This window comes from Trachypithecus francoisi, unplaced genomic scaffold (genome assembly GCF_009764315.1).
Source record: "Trachypithecus francoisi isolate TF-2019V2 unplaced genomic scaffold, Tfra_2.0 Lachesis_group0, whole genome shotgun sequence".
In the NCBI taxonomy this organism is placed as follows: Eukaryota; Metazoa; Chordata; class Mammalia; order Primates; family Cercopithecidae; genus Trachypithecus; species Trachypithecus francoisi.
The window spans coordinates 157,140,532-157,153,328 of record NW_022681453.1 but is presented as its reverse complement, the minus strand read 5'-3'; the positions used below and the strand labels follow the sequence as shown (position 1 = coordinate 157,153,328).

The 12,797-nt window shown below is 42.8% G+C and overlaps 1 protein-coding gene across 3 annotated transcripts in view; it reads left to right on the top strand.

The window, feature by feature from the left end:
• Positions 1-12,797, top strand: part of IL20RB (interleukin 20 receptor subunit beta) — a 48,432-nt gene that overhangs the window by 26,678 nt on the left and 8,957 nt on the right. For all 3 annotated transcript variants that reach the window (XM_033212555.1, XM_033212556.1, XM_033212557.1), the window contains exons 5-6: positions 1,619-1,769; positions 5,078-5,220. In XM_033212555.1, the coding sequence (XP_033068446.1) occupies positions 1,619-1,769; positions 5,078-5,220 (294 nt within the window). The remainder of the gene's footprint in view (positions 1-1,618; positions 1,770-5,077; positions 5,221-12,797) is intronic.

Genomic DNA, 12,797 nt, shown 5'->3' with positions numbered 1-12,797 from the left:
CAGGGATTAATACGGTGCAATAAGGAGCTCTCACAGATCTATGAACAGAGCTGGCACAGGGCCAGGCTACAACCTCGCTTACCCAGAGCCCTTGCTCCCCTGTGGTGGGTCCCTGCTCTTGCACACTTTCTGTGGCCCTTTCCTAGCTTATTCCAGGCTGTGATCCCTCATCAATGCTTCCTACTCATGCCTATGATGTGCCCCCCAGCCCCTCCAGGCCTCTTAGGCCTGACTCCTCCTCACTGTGTCCTCTCTCCTTTGTCCCTGCTTCTAGCTCTCAGTATTCAGTTTCCCAAGACCAAATCCTCAGAAGAAGAATCCAATTGGTCTTGCTTGTCTTATCAGGCCAAGCTTCAGGGGTTGCTGGTAGCCAGCTTGCCCCTGATTGGACCTTTCTCAGGCCAAGGGTACCCTTGATCTTATAGCAGTATCTGGACTCAGAGCACGTGCCTCACCACCCATTCAAAGAGGGCTGTAGGTTGGGTAGCTTCCCATGAAAGGTGGTGTGGGCAGGTACAACACTGGGTTTCAGTATTTACCCCTGCTAGGCAAGAGCCCACTGTAGGATATGGCATTGCCAGCCAGGCAGATGGAGTAGTGTTGGGGACAGGGCAGAGCCTGTGCAGGAGGAAGCATGCAGCTCCCTCAGATTCACTGGGATGGAGCCCACTACCCACCCTAGGTAACTGGCAGTGCCAGGGCTAAGAGGGGAGCATGTACCCTGAGTCATCTAGGCTTGGTTCAGGCAAGCCTCCACAGGTTCAGATGAGGAGCACAGCCTTAGGGAGGGGCATGGAGGTGGAAGGGTGAACAGATGGATGGACAGATGGGTGGATGAGTGAGGAGGTGCTGCTCATGGCTCCACTGCACTGACTCCCTGGCAGCAGTGGCCATGCCAAGCCCCCGCTCAAGTCAGGGTCTCTGCACAAATGTTACCCTATCAGAGAAGCCTTCTCTAACCACTCTGTTTAAAATGGTGCCTCCTCGTTACCATCTCTTTGCTCTGCTTTTTCCTTCACGGTCCTTATCACCACCTGATGTGTACTTTTTCATCGTCTGTCTCACCCCATGTAAGCTCTATGAGAGCAAGGACTTTGTCCATTTTGTTCAATGCTAGGTCCCTGTGCTTAGAGCAGCGCCTAGCACATAGTAGGTACTTAATAAATATGATTGAATGAATGTGTGCATAAGTGAGAGGGAACATTCTGTGTGCATCCGGAAAGGAAGTATCTGCAACTTTCCTTCCTTGGCACTTTTTGCCCTTTCCAGTCCTGCTGCCTTCTGGGAATAACTTTTCTTTTTCCTTTTTTTGAGATAGAGTCTCGCTCTGTCGCCCAAGCTGGAGTGCCGCGGCATGATCTTGGCTCATGGCAACTTCTGCCTCCTGGATTCAAGCAATTCTCCTGCCTCAGCCTCCTGAGTAGCTGGGATTACAGGCACCTGCTACCACGCCCAGCTAATTTTGTATTTGTAATAGAGACGGGGTTTCACCGTGTTGGCCAGGCTGGTCTTGAACTCCTGACCTCAGGTGATCCGCCCACCTCAGCCTCCCAAAGTGCTGGGATTACAGGTGTGAGCCACTGCACTTGACCAATAACTGTTTTCTGGTCTCTCAAAGGAGCATGTCAAAATGGTGAGGAGCGGGGGTATTCCAGTGCACCTAGAAACCATGGAGCCAGGGGCTGCATACTGTGTGAAGGCCCAGACATTCGTGAAGGCCATTGGGAGGTACAGCGCCTTCAGCCAGACAGAATGTGTGGAGGTGCAAGGTAAGGCTGGCCTCTCTGTCCCTGGAGCCCTGCACAGGTGATAGCTCCTCCTGGTCATATCTCAGAGGCCTGCTGGGTTCCTTTGGTTCTGAGTTTTTCCTTGATTTCACTGACCTCCCTCATGGACTGGGTGGGTTCCCATGGTGAAAGTATGTTTGTCACTCTGATTCCCTAGAGGTAGGAGTCCACCCTGGAGCTGGGTGGGGTTAGGAGCAGCTGTCTGAAACACTTTCCCCCTTAAAGCTTCCTAGGCCTGGGGGCCAGGTATTGCAAGACTGGTTTACCAGGTAGTTATTGCCTGAGAATCAGAGCGGGCTGCAGAGGGTTCAGAACAGGCTTCAGAGGGTCAGACCTTGGAAGGAGGCACTACATTGTATAATGCCACAGCCTTCTTCATCTGGAAGGGACGTTATGGAAAGTCTAGAGAATCCTCGTTTGAATTACTCTTTTCCCTTGAATATTTTAAGGTCAGAAAACCTACAATGTTTAATAACCCTTTGAAAAGAAGCAAAACCAAAGAAGAGCCTACATCCCATGATCTGTCACTCAAACGTCACTAGTTACATTTTTGTGTATAGCCTTTTAGTCTTTAAAAAAAAAAAAAGATTATCTTTTTTAAAAGACTAATTATTACCTTAATTTTGTAGTACATTTATTTATTTATTTATTTTTCTAAAAAAATTTATTTTATTTCATATGTAGAGACAAGGTCTTGCTCTGTTGCCTGGGCCTTGGCCTCCCAAAGAGCTGAGATTCCAGGTGTGAGCCACCACACCCGGCTCATTGAGGGCATCATCCTTCAGTCATTCCCATGTGTAGGCACATGCTGTAGTCCTATAACATATACATTTTGTGCCTGCTTTTTCACAAATATCATATGCATAACATTTTTCATGCAGATTTCCTGATTACTATTTTATACTACTTTATAAAATCATACAAGTCAAGCTTGCTTAACAATCGAAACAACACCAAAACATATAAAGTAAGGGGCAGGACCAGGCATGATGGCTCACAGCTGTAATCCTAGCACTTTGGGAGGCTGAGGCAGAAGGATTGCTTGAGCCCAGGAATTGAACACCAGCCTGGGCAACATAGCGAGACCTCGTCTCATTTTAATAAATACATAAATGAAGAGATGAGTGTGCCCCATTCTTCCGCATATTACTCAGGAGGTTTCCGTCCGTGAGTTTGGCGTTTAATCTTCCAGGCGTTTTCTGTGTGGTACCAATGCTCACACACATAGATGGGATGATATTGTACCTACTACTCTGTACTTGGCTTGTCTTCACTCAGTAGTATATTGTGAACATCTTTTCATGTCAATACATATGGATCTACCTCATTTTTAAAAATTACACTTTAAGTCCTAGGGTACATGTGCACAACGTGCAGGTTTGTTGCATATGTATACATGTGCCATGTTGGTTTGCTGCACCCATTAACTCATCATTTACATTAGGTATATCTCCTAATGCTATCCCTCCCACCTCCACCCACCCCACGGCAGACCCCGGTATTTGATGTTCCCCACCCTGTGTCCAAGTGTTCTCATTGTTCAATTCCCACCTATGAGTGAGAACATGTGGTGTTTGGTTTTCTGTCCTTGCGATAGTTTGCTCAGAATGGTGGTTCTACCTCATTTTTAAAGGTCTGAGTGTGGTGGCTCATGCCTGTAATCCCAGCACTTTGGGAGGCTGAGGCAGGTGGATCAACTGAGGTCAGAAATTTGAGACCAGCCTGACCAATGTGGTAAAACCCCATCTCTACTAATACTACAAAAATTAGCCAGGCATGGTGGCACACGCCTGTAATCCCAGCTACTGGGAAGGCTGAGGCAAGAAAATCGCTTGAACCCAGGAGTCAGAGGTTGCAGTGAGCCAAGACTGCACCACTGCACTCTAGCCTGGGTGACAGAGCAAGACTGTCTTTAAAAAAAAGCATATGTATATGTCAATATATGTAAATGAAAGGCTGTTGCTCTAGCTCAGATGTTGCTAAGAACTGACTTATGTATGTAGTTGTTTCCTTCCTTGGGATTAGTTTTTGGAATTAAAATTTCAGGAGTTGGGGAGAAGTGAGGATATGGGCACAAAGAAAACAGAAAGAATAAGACCTATTATTTGATAGCACAATAGGGTGACTATAGTCAACAATAATTGAATTGTATATTTTTACATAAGTTAAAGAGTGTAATTGTATTGCTTGTAACACTAATGATAAATGTTTGAGAGGATGGCTACCTATTCTCCATGATGTGCTTATTTCACATTGAATGCCTGTATCAAAACATCTCATGTACCCCATATACACCCACTATATACTACAAAAATTAAAAATTAAAAATTGCAGGAGTGGATGAAAGGGTATGAACATTTGTGTATCTCTTGATGCGTACCACCAAAATATTTTCCAAAATCATTGAAACAATGTACAATGACCCCAGCCACAAGTCCACCAGCTTCTCCAGTCTCATTGACTGGGCTACCCTTCACATTGCAGGTGAGTAGCCTGGCCCAAAGCGGCTAATTGTGTTGCTCAAGAGAGATGGGAAAATAACCTGTACCCTCTTCCACATCTCCAGATGCTCAAATCTGGCCTTTTCTGCTACAATTATTTGGTAGAATGACTGTGAGCTTAGGAGCCAGTCCTATCTGGGTAACCTGGGGTAGGCCACTTAACCATTCTGAGCATAGATTCCTCTTCTATAAAAGCAGGGGTACTCACACTCATTGTGAAGAACAAGCAACTACACATCCAGCCCCTAGCATAGTTCTGGAAAGCAACAGTAGCCCTAGCACACAAAATAGGGGCTTGATATATTGTAGTTATTTTCTGACTGTTTTCTGAACCATTTCCTCCATAACATGAATCAATGCCAAGAGTGAATTGTGAAACATACTTTGTTTTCAGTTACCACCCAGCCCCATTCTGTGCTGTTTCTTTCAATACCTCCCCCTCATCCTGCCCAGGGCTTGGCACTCTGCCTTCCTCCTGGCAGTGGTGCCAAGGTACGTGCTAACACAGCAATTGGCTTAACACAAGATACTCCTCCCTTTTGTGTCACAAGAAAAAGATTTTAATCTTCCCTGGGGCTTTCTGGAAACCATGCCTTAATCTGGATTCTAGAAAAATGCTTTTAATGGTGGTAATTTTGGTCACTAAGGCACACATCAAATCTCAGGATGATGGTGTCTGCCGTCTTAGCCAATGTGCAGAGTCAACTCCAGGAAACTGGGGGAGGCTCAGGATTGAAGATTTAATCTTCACTGTTGTTTTCTAAGCCTGTTTTTATCTTTTGTTTTCAGGAGAGGCCATTCCCCTGGTACTGGCCCTGTTTGCCTTTGTTGGCTTCATGCTGATCCTTGTGGTCGTGCCACTGTTCGTCTGGAAAATGGGCCGGCTGCTCCAGTACTCCTGTTGCCCCGTGGTGGTCCTCCCAGACACCTTGGTAATAGAGTAGTTCTTTATTTCTTTCAGTATAACACTGACCAGATGTAGCTTGGACCTTAGCTGGGCATGGACACATGTTTCCATGTTTCCATCATGAGATTATAGGCATCTGCACAGAGAGGGGAGAGAAATACTTACAAAAGACTTCATTTCTAACTAGAGATACTGGAAGAAATCTCCCTTCTCCAGGGCGTGGTGACCTTCCTGAGGCAGGCCACCTCTGCTCTCTCCCAGGGCCTGGGATGGCAAAGAGAGAAGATGTGTTGCCCAGCCCAGGATGCTCAGCATTGCAGGAGTCACTCATGGTCTTCCCCTCCCAGATTGGCTTGCTGAGCATTCTTGGCCTCTTCCCACAATTGTAACAGCAACTACACCCAATAACATGTTCCAACCCAACTTATTCAATTCACATGCCAAAAGCCTCATTGTTCTCAGAGTGAAGATGTACATAGGAGGCATGGACTGTGCTTTGATTTTGGTGGGATAGGGTGGCGTGAAGAGACAACAATCTGGACCTTCATAGTGAGTGCCTGAGGTTAAGAGACCCTACCTGTATTCTCAGATCCTCATGAGGCCAGAATTCTTATCTTACTCCTGAGGGCCCTGGACCACAGGTTTGGGTCTCTCCAGTGGGTATAGGACCCATGCACCCATACAATGGTGGGGGAAACCCAAAAGCAGGCCTCCAACAGCTCCCCCATGTTCTCTGGCTGCCTCTGCAGATGTTTCACCCCAACCCCCAGACCTCAACCACACAAAGTAGTGCAACAAAGCAAAGCAAAACCAAACAAAAACAACAAAAACGAAATCAAAGAGCCCCATCCCTGTCACCCTAGGGAATTCTCACAGTTCTCTCCTGGGAGGAGGGAGCCAGTGTCGGCTTCTGGAAAGCAACTAAAGCCAGAACTGTCTGCAACTTATACATGCCCATAGCTCCTTATCAGCCTGGAGTCACTGTTTCTGAAAGGAGTCATCCTTGTGACATCTCTGTGGCCCTGCTTTCTTGCCCTACACAGGAGGAATAATTCTCACTATAAATCAGTCTTCAGGACACCCCTCCACTCTGTTATCCTAATGCCAGATCTCCCTTCTATCCCATACTTGCGGGTAGTCATAACGACAGAGCTAAGTGCCAGATACTGTTCGAAGGCTTTATATTTATTGAATCATTTGTTGTCATAAAGCTTGGCAGTGTCCTTTTTATCAGTTCTCCCTCCATCCTTCTCTGAATCACTGAATGACTTACTGCTATGCATAAAGGCAATGGGATATATCAAACCCCGGGAAAGAGGGTGGGCCTTTCTTACCCTTCAGCAAGAACGTGAGGGTCTCAAAGTACCTTGAAGCATGAAAGGATATGTATTCTGCAGTTACTGGGGAAGTGTTTTATAAATATCGATTAGGTCAAAATGTTTCATGGTATTGTTCAGATCATCTTTGTCTTTTTTTTTTTTGTATAGTTGTTTTAATATTGAGAGTAGTATATCAAAATGCCACTATGAGTGCGGGCGTGTCTCTTTCTCTCTCTCTCTCTTTTTTTTTTTTTTTTTTTTCCGAGACGGAGTTTCACTGTTGTCGCCCAGGCTGGAGTATAGTGGCGCAATCTTGGCTCACTGCAACCTCTGCCTCCTGAGTTCAAGCAATTCTCCTGCCTCAGCCTCCTGAGTAACTGGGATTACAGACGCCTGCCACCACACCCGGCTAATTTTTGTATTTTTAATAGAGACAGGAGTTTCACCATGTTGGCCAGGCTGGTCTCAAACTCCTGACCTCGTGATCCACCCGCCTTGGCTTCTCAAAGTGTTGGAATTACAGGCGTGCTTCACCACACCTGGCCTGTTTCTCTCTTTATGTCAAATTTTCCTTAACGTATTTTGAGGCTCTGTTTTAAGTTTATTCACATTTTGACATTTAAGTGTATTCAAATTTTGTTATGATTTCCCAAGTAATGGAGTCTTTTATCATTATGATATGCTCTTCTTTACCTCTGGTAATATTTCTTAGTGTGATATAAGTATATCCTTTTTTTAAATATATATTTTTACTTTAAATCTATCTATATATTTATATTTAAGGTGTGTCTCTTATAGACAGCATATAGTCATTCTTTTCTATTATTATTTTTTGGTATAAATCCATTCTGATAACCTCTGCCTTTAAACTGGTATTTTTAGTCCACTAACTTTTTTTTTTTTTTTTTTTGAGATGGAGTCCCACTCTGTCACCCAGGCTGGAGTACAGTGGCATGATCTTGGCTCACTGCAACCTCTGCCTCCCGGGTTTAAGGAATTCTCCTGTCTCAGCCTCCCGAGTTGCTGGGACTACAGGTGCATGCCACCACACCTGGCTAATTTTTGTATTTTAGTAGAGACGGGGTTTCACCGTATTGGTCAGGTTGGTCTTGAGTTCCTGATCTCAGGTGATCCACCCGCTTTGGCCTCCCAAAGTGTTGGGATTACAGGTGTGAGCCACTGCGCCCGGCCTCCATTAAGTTTAATCTAATGATTGATATGGTTGAATTTAGGTCTATGATTTTATTTTCTGTTTTTCTCCCCCCTTCTGTTCTTCTTTTTCTGCCTCTTTTTTTTGGGTTAATTAAAAAATTTTTTTTGAATTTCACTTTAGTGGCTTTTTAGTTATTCTTCTTCACATTACCTTTTCATGGTTGTCCTAGGAGTTACAATATACATATTCTTAACTTTTCACAGTCTACTTAGAATTAATACTATATCATTTCACATGAAATGTAAGAATCTTAGAAGAACCTTGGAATAATTTTTGCTTTACATAGATATATTTTTAAGGTATTTAAAATAATCTTTTATATTTACCCACATATTTACCATTTCTGGAACTCTTTCCTCTTTTCTGAGATCTGCATTTCCATCTGGTATGGGCTTCCTGTCATTTTATAAAACTTCTTGTCTTTTTTCTGTCATAGGTTTAGTAATGTAGATCTGCTAATAACAAATTCTCTTAGATTTCTTTTATCTGAAAATGTCTGTATTTTGCTTTCATTCTTGAAGGATATTTTTGCTGGATTCTTGGTTGACAATTTTTTCTTACTATATTTTTATTTTAAATATTAATTATAATATTTCAAAAATAATAACATTTTATTTTAATAGAGATGGCATCTTGCTATGTTGCCCAGGCTAGTCTGGAACTCCTGGGCTTAAACAATCCGCTTTCTCAGCCTCCCAAAGTGCTGGGATGACATGTGCAAGAGCCACTGCACCCAGCTCTTACTACTTTAAAAGTGTCAATTGTCTTCTAGCTTACATTGTTTCTGATAAGTAAACAGCCATGATTTTTTTAACATCATTCTCCTATGTGAAATGGGTTCTCTTTCTCTTGCTGATTTTAAATTACCGTTGGTTTTCACCGGTTAAATTATAACATGCCTAGATGGGGTTTGCATTATATTTATCTTGCTTATAGTATATTGAGCTTCTTGAATCTGTAAATGTGTATATTTTTAAGCTACAATTTGGAAAAATATCAGCCATTTTTTTCTTCTTTTTGTTTTTTAGAGAGAGGGCCTCACTCTGCCACTCAGGTTGGAGTGCAGTGGTGTGATCATGGCTCACTGCAGCCTCGACCTTCTGGGTTCAAGTGATCCTCCCACTTCAGCCTCTTGAGTAGTTTGGACTACAGGCATGTGACAGAGCAACCAGCTAATTTTTAAATTTTTTGGAGAGACAGGGTCTTGCTATGTTGTCCAGGTTGGTCTTGAACTCCTGGGCTCAAGCAATCCTCCTGCTTTGGCCTCCCAAAGTGCTGGGATTATAGGCATGAGCCACTGCGCCTGGTCACAGCTAATTATTTTATTTTTTGCAGCAATGGGGTTCTCCCTATGTTGCTCAGGCTCGTCTGGATCTCCTGGGCTCAAGTGATAACCTACTGCCTTGGCCTCCCAAAGTGTTGGGCTTAATAGACATGAACCACTGCTCCCAGCCCATATTTCTTCAGGTTTTCTTTTTTTCTCATTCTCTTCTCTGCTTCTGTGAGTCCAATCTTATTTATAGTAGACCTTCAGATATTGTCTCCGTAGATCCCTGAGGCTCCATTTGTTTTTTTTTTTTTTTTTTTTTGAGACGGAGTCTCGCTCTGTCGCCCAGGCTGGAGTGCAGTGGCCGGATCTCAGCTCACTGCAAGCTCCGCCTCCCGGGTTTACGCCATTCTCCTGCCTCAGCCTCCCGAGTAGCTGGGACTACAGGCGCCCGCCATCTCGCCCGGCTAATTTTTTGTATTTTTTTTTTAGTAGAGACGGGGTTTCACCGTGTTAGCCAGGATGGTCTCGATCTCCTGACCTCGTGATCCGCCCGTCTCGGCCTCCTAAAGTGCTGGGATTACAGGCTTGAGCCACCGCGCCCGGCCCGTTTGTTTTTATAAAAAACTTCTTTTCCTCTTCTTTATTCTTCAGATTGAATAGTTTTATTAACCTATCTTCTTGTTCCCTGACTCTTCTGTTATCACCAGTCTGATTTTAGGCACGTCTAGTGAATTTTGTATTTAAATTTCAGTTATTGTATTTTTCAATTCTAGAATTTCCATTTGTTTCCTTTTTATAGTAAATATTCTCTGCTGAGATTTTCTATTTGGTCATTTATTATAAGAATATTTTCTTCTGTCTTTGAGGATCATTATAATACCTTTGTCTGCTTTACTTTAAAATCTTCGCTAATTTCACTAGGTGGGTCATGTCAAGGTTGGCCTTTATTGATTGTTTTGTATTTGGTATAGGTCACATTTTCCTATATTTTGTATGTCTAGTGATTTTGGATTATAGTCTGGATACTGCCAAAAATATGTTATAGAGATTTTGGATTCTGTCATGTTCCTCTGAAAACTATTGTTTGTTTTTGTTTGTTTGTTTGCTTTAGTAAGCAGTTAGTTTGGAAGATAGACTCAACTCTGGTCTCCTATGCAGTAGGCAGTTGGTATCTTTTAGACTGTTTAGCCTTAGACAGACTGGTAGGAGCTTTCCCCACACCTGCACCTCACACAGTTCGAAGGTCAATCAGATATTTGGGCAGAATTTATGTACAGAATTATAGCTCACCTTTTCTGGCTCTCTCCTTTTTGGGATTTTTCCTCTTACTTTCTAACTTCTGTGTTTGCACCAATCTCTGTTTTTTGGCTTTTCAAAAACAATAAGACTTTTTGTGGCACCAAGTGGGACCTGCCTTCAGGCAAGGAGCTGTGAAAAATGGGAAACTCACCCAGTGACATTCCCTTCTTCCAAGCATGAACTTTCAGTTGCTCTACCATGATTTAAGAATCTGTTTTTAACATTTGGGTCAGTTTTAAAAGTTGTTATCTGAGGAGTGTTGGTCTGATTGGCGCTCCTCTGACATAAGTGGAAGTAGAAACCTGCAATAAAAGAGGAATTCCCTGACCTAATCCAAAGCGATGGTAGTGGTAGGGAGCATTTCTGGCTGAGGCATATCAATAGCTCTTCTTTCTCATACACGGTAAAAAGCTCAGCCTTCCTCAGCCTTCCTCAGCTGGGCTCCACCAGGTGGTTTTCTGTTGTGATTTCTCTCTGAACTCTGCTGTCCATGCTTATTCTTACAGGCAACTACACTCTTAACACTCTCTCTTATGTTTTCTCTTCTAGTTCTATCAGGGGGCCAGAAGAGTTTTTCTCTCTACCTCAAGATCAGGGGAATGAAGATCTTCCCAAGACCCAGTGCCTTGTTAGTGAGGAACAGGGTAAAGAGACAGGGAAAGAACCATGTAAAGGGTTAATAACTTATAGGATTTCAGGTACACAAGAAGAGTCCTCAACTGGTAAGATCTCCTAGGAATCCTGATGCATCACGAGCCACACCCTAAAATCAGCTTTTGGAGAAAACGAAATAGCTTAGATGAAACCAGAGACTGGAAGACTCTATGACAGTATGACCAATTTCATCCATGGCAGATAGACGTCACTACCCTTGACTACCTTTTGCTTCCCTGTTCTCTGTTACCATTCTTCCTACATCATTCTGATGTCTGTTCCTACAGACATTCCCTTTCGTAAGGCTTTTAACTTTTATTCTTATTTCACGCCAAGATTTTTAAAATGGGCAGATTATCTGAGTCTATGCATTTCCCCACAGTGCTGTGTGAGAAGCAGATCACTAATGTCCATTGAATCCCATACACATTCTTGAGCTGTGAATCAATACTGCCACCTCCCCTCTCTCCGCTATGACTTTAGCATAGCCTAGCTGCATTTCTACATTTGTGTTACTTACAGATAATACTCCAAACTATTAAAAAGTGATATCTAGCCATCCTTGCAAAGTCGACTCATCTTTCCAACTAAACCATGGAAAATTACCAATCAGAAATCCTTGACAATTCTTCAAAAGGGTCCACTGAGTTTGTGTTTAATTTATCTGTATGGATGAAACATTTCATGTCTACGTCTAAAATTTTATAGTAGGTGATGGTTGCACTCTGAAATATGACATTAAGATTTTTTTCCATGAAAGTTTATATCACCAAGTAACAATCTTTTTAAAAATTGTTATACTTTAAGTTCTAGGGTACATGTATACAGCCTGCAGGTTTGATACATAGGTATACATGTGCCATGTTGGTTTGCTGCACCTGTCAACTCATCATTTACATTAGGTATTTCTCCTAATGCTATCCCTCCCCCAAGCCCACCCCCTGACAGGCCCCAGTATGTGATGTTCCCCACACTGTGTCCAAGTGATCTCATTGTTCAGTTCCCACCTATGAGTGAGAACATGTGGTGTTTGGTTTTCTGTCCTTGTGATAGTTTGCTGAAAGTGATGATTTCCAGCTTCATCCATGTCCCTGCAAAGGACATGAACTCATCCTTTTTTATGGCTGCATAGTATTCCATGGTATATATGTTGATGGATATTTGGGTTGGTTCCAAGTCTTTGCTATTGTGAATAGTGGCACAGAAAACATACGTGTGCATGTGTCTTTATAGCAGCATGATTTACAATCCTTTAGGTGTATACCAGGTAATGGGATTGCTGGGTCAAATGGTAATTCTAATTCTAGATCCTTGAGGAATCGCCACACTGTCTTCCACAATGGTTGAACTAATTTACACTCCCACCAACAGTGTAAAAGCATTCCTATTTCTCCATATCCTCTAGCATCTGTTGTTTCCTGACTTTTTAGTGATTGCCATTCTAACTGGCGTGAGATGGTATCTCATTGTGATTTTGATTTGCATTTCTCTGATGACCAGTGATGATGAGCATTTTTTTCATGTGTCTGTTGGCCGCATGGATGTCTTCTTTTGAGAAGTTTCTGTTCATATCCTTTGCCCACTTTTTGATGGGGTTGTTTGTTTTTTACTTGTAAATTTGTTTGAGTTCTTTGTAGATTCTGGATATTAGTCCTTTGTCAGATGGTAGATTGCAAAATTTTTCTCCCATTCTGTAGGTTGCCTATTCACTCTGATGGTAGTTTCTTTTGCTGTGCAGAAACTCTTTAGGTTAATTAGATCCCATTTATCTATTTTGACTTTTGTTGCCATTGCTTTTGGTGTTTTAGTCATGAAGTCCTTGCCCATGCCTATGTCCTGAATGGTAT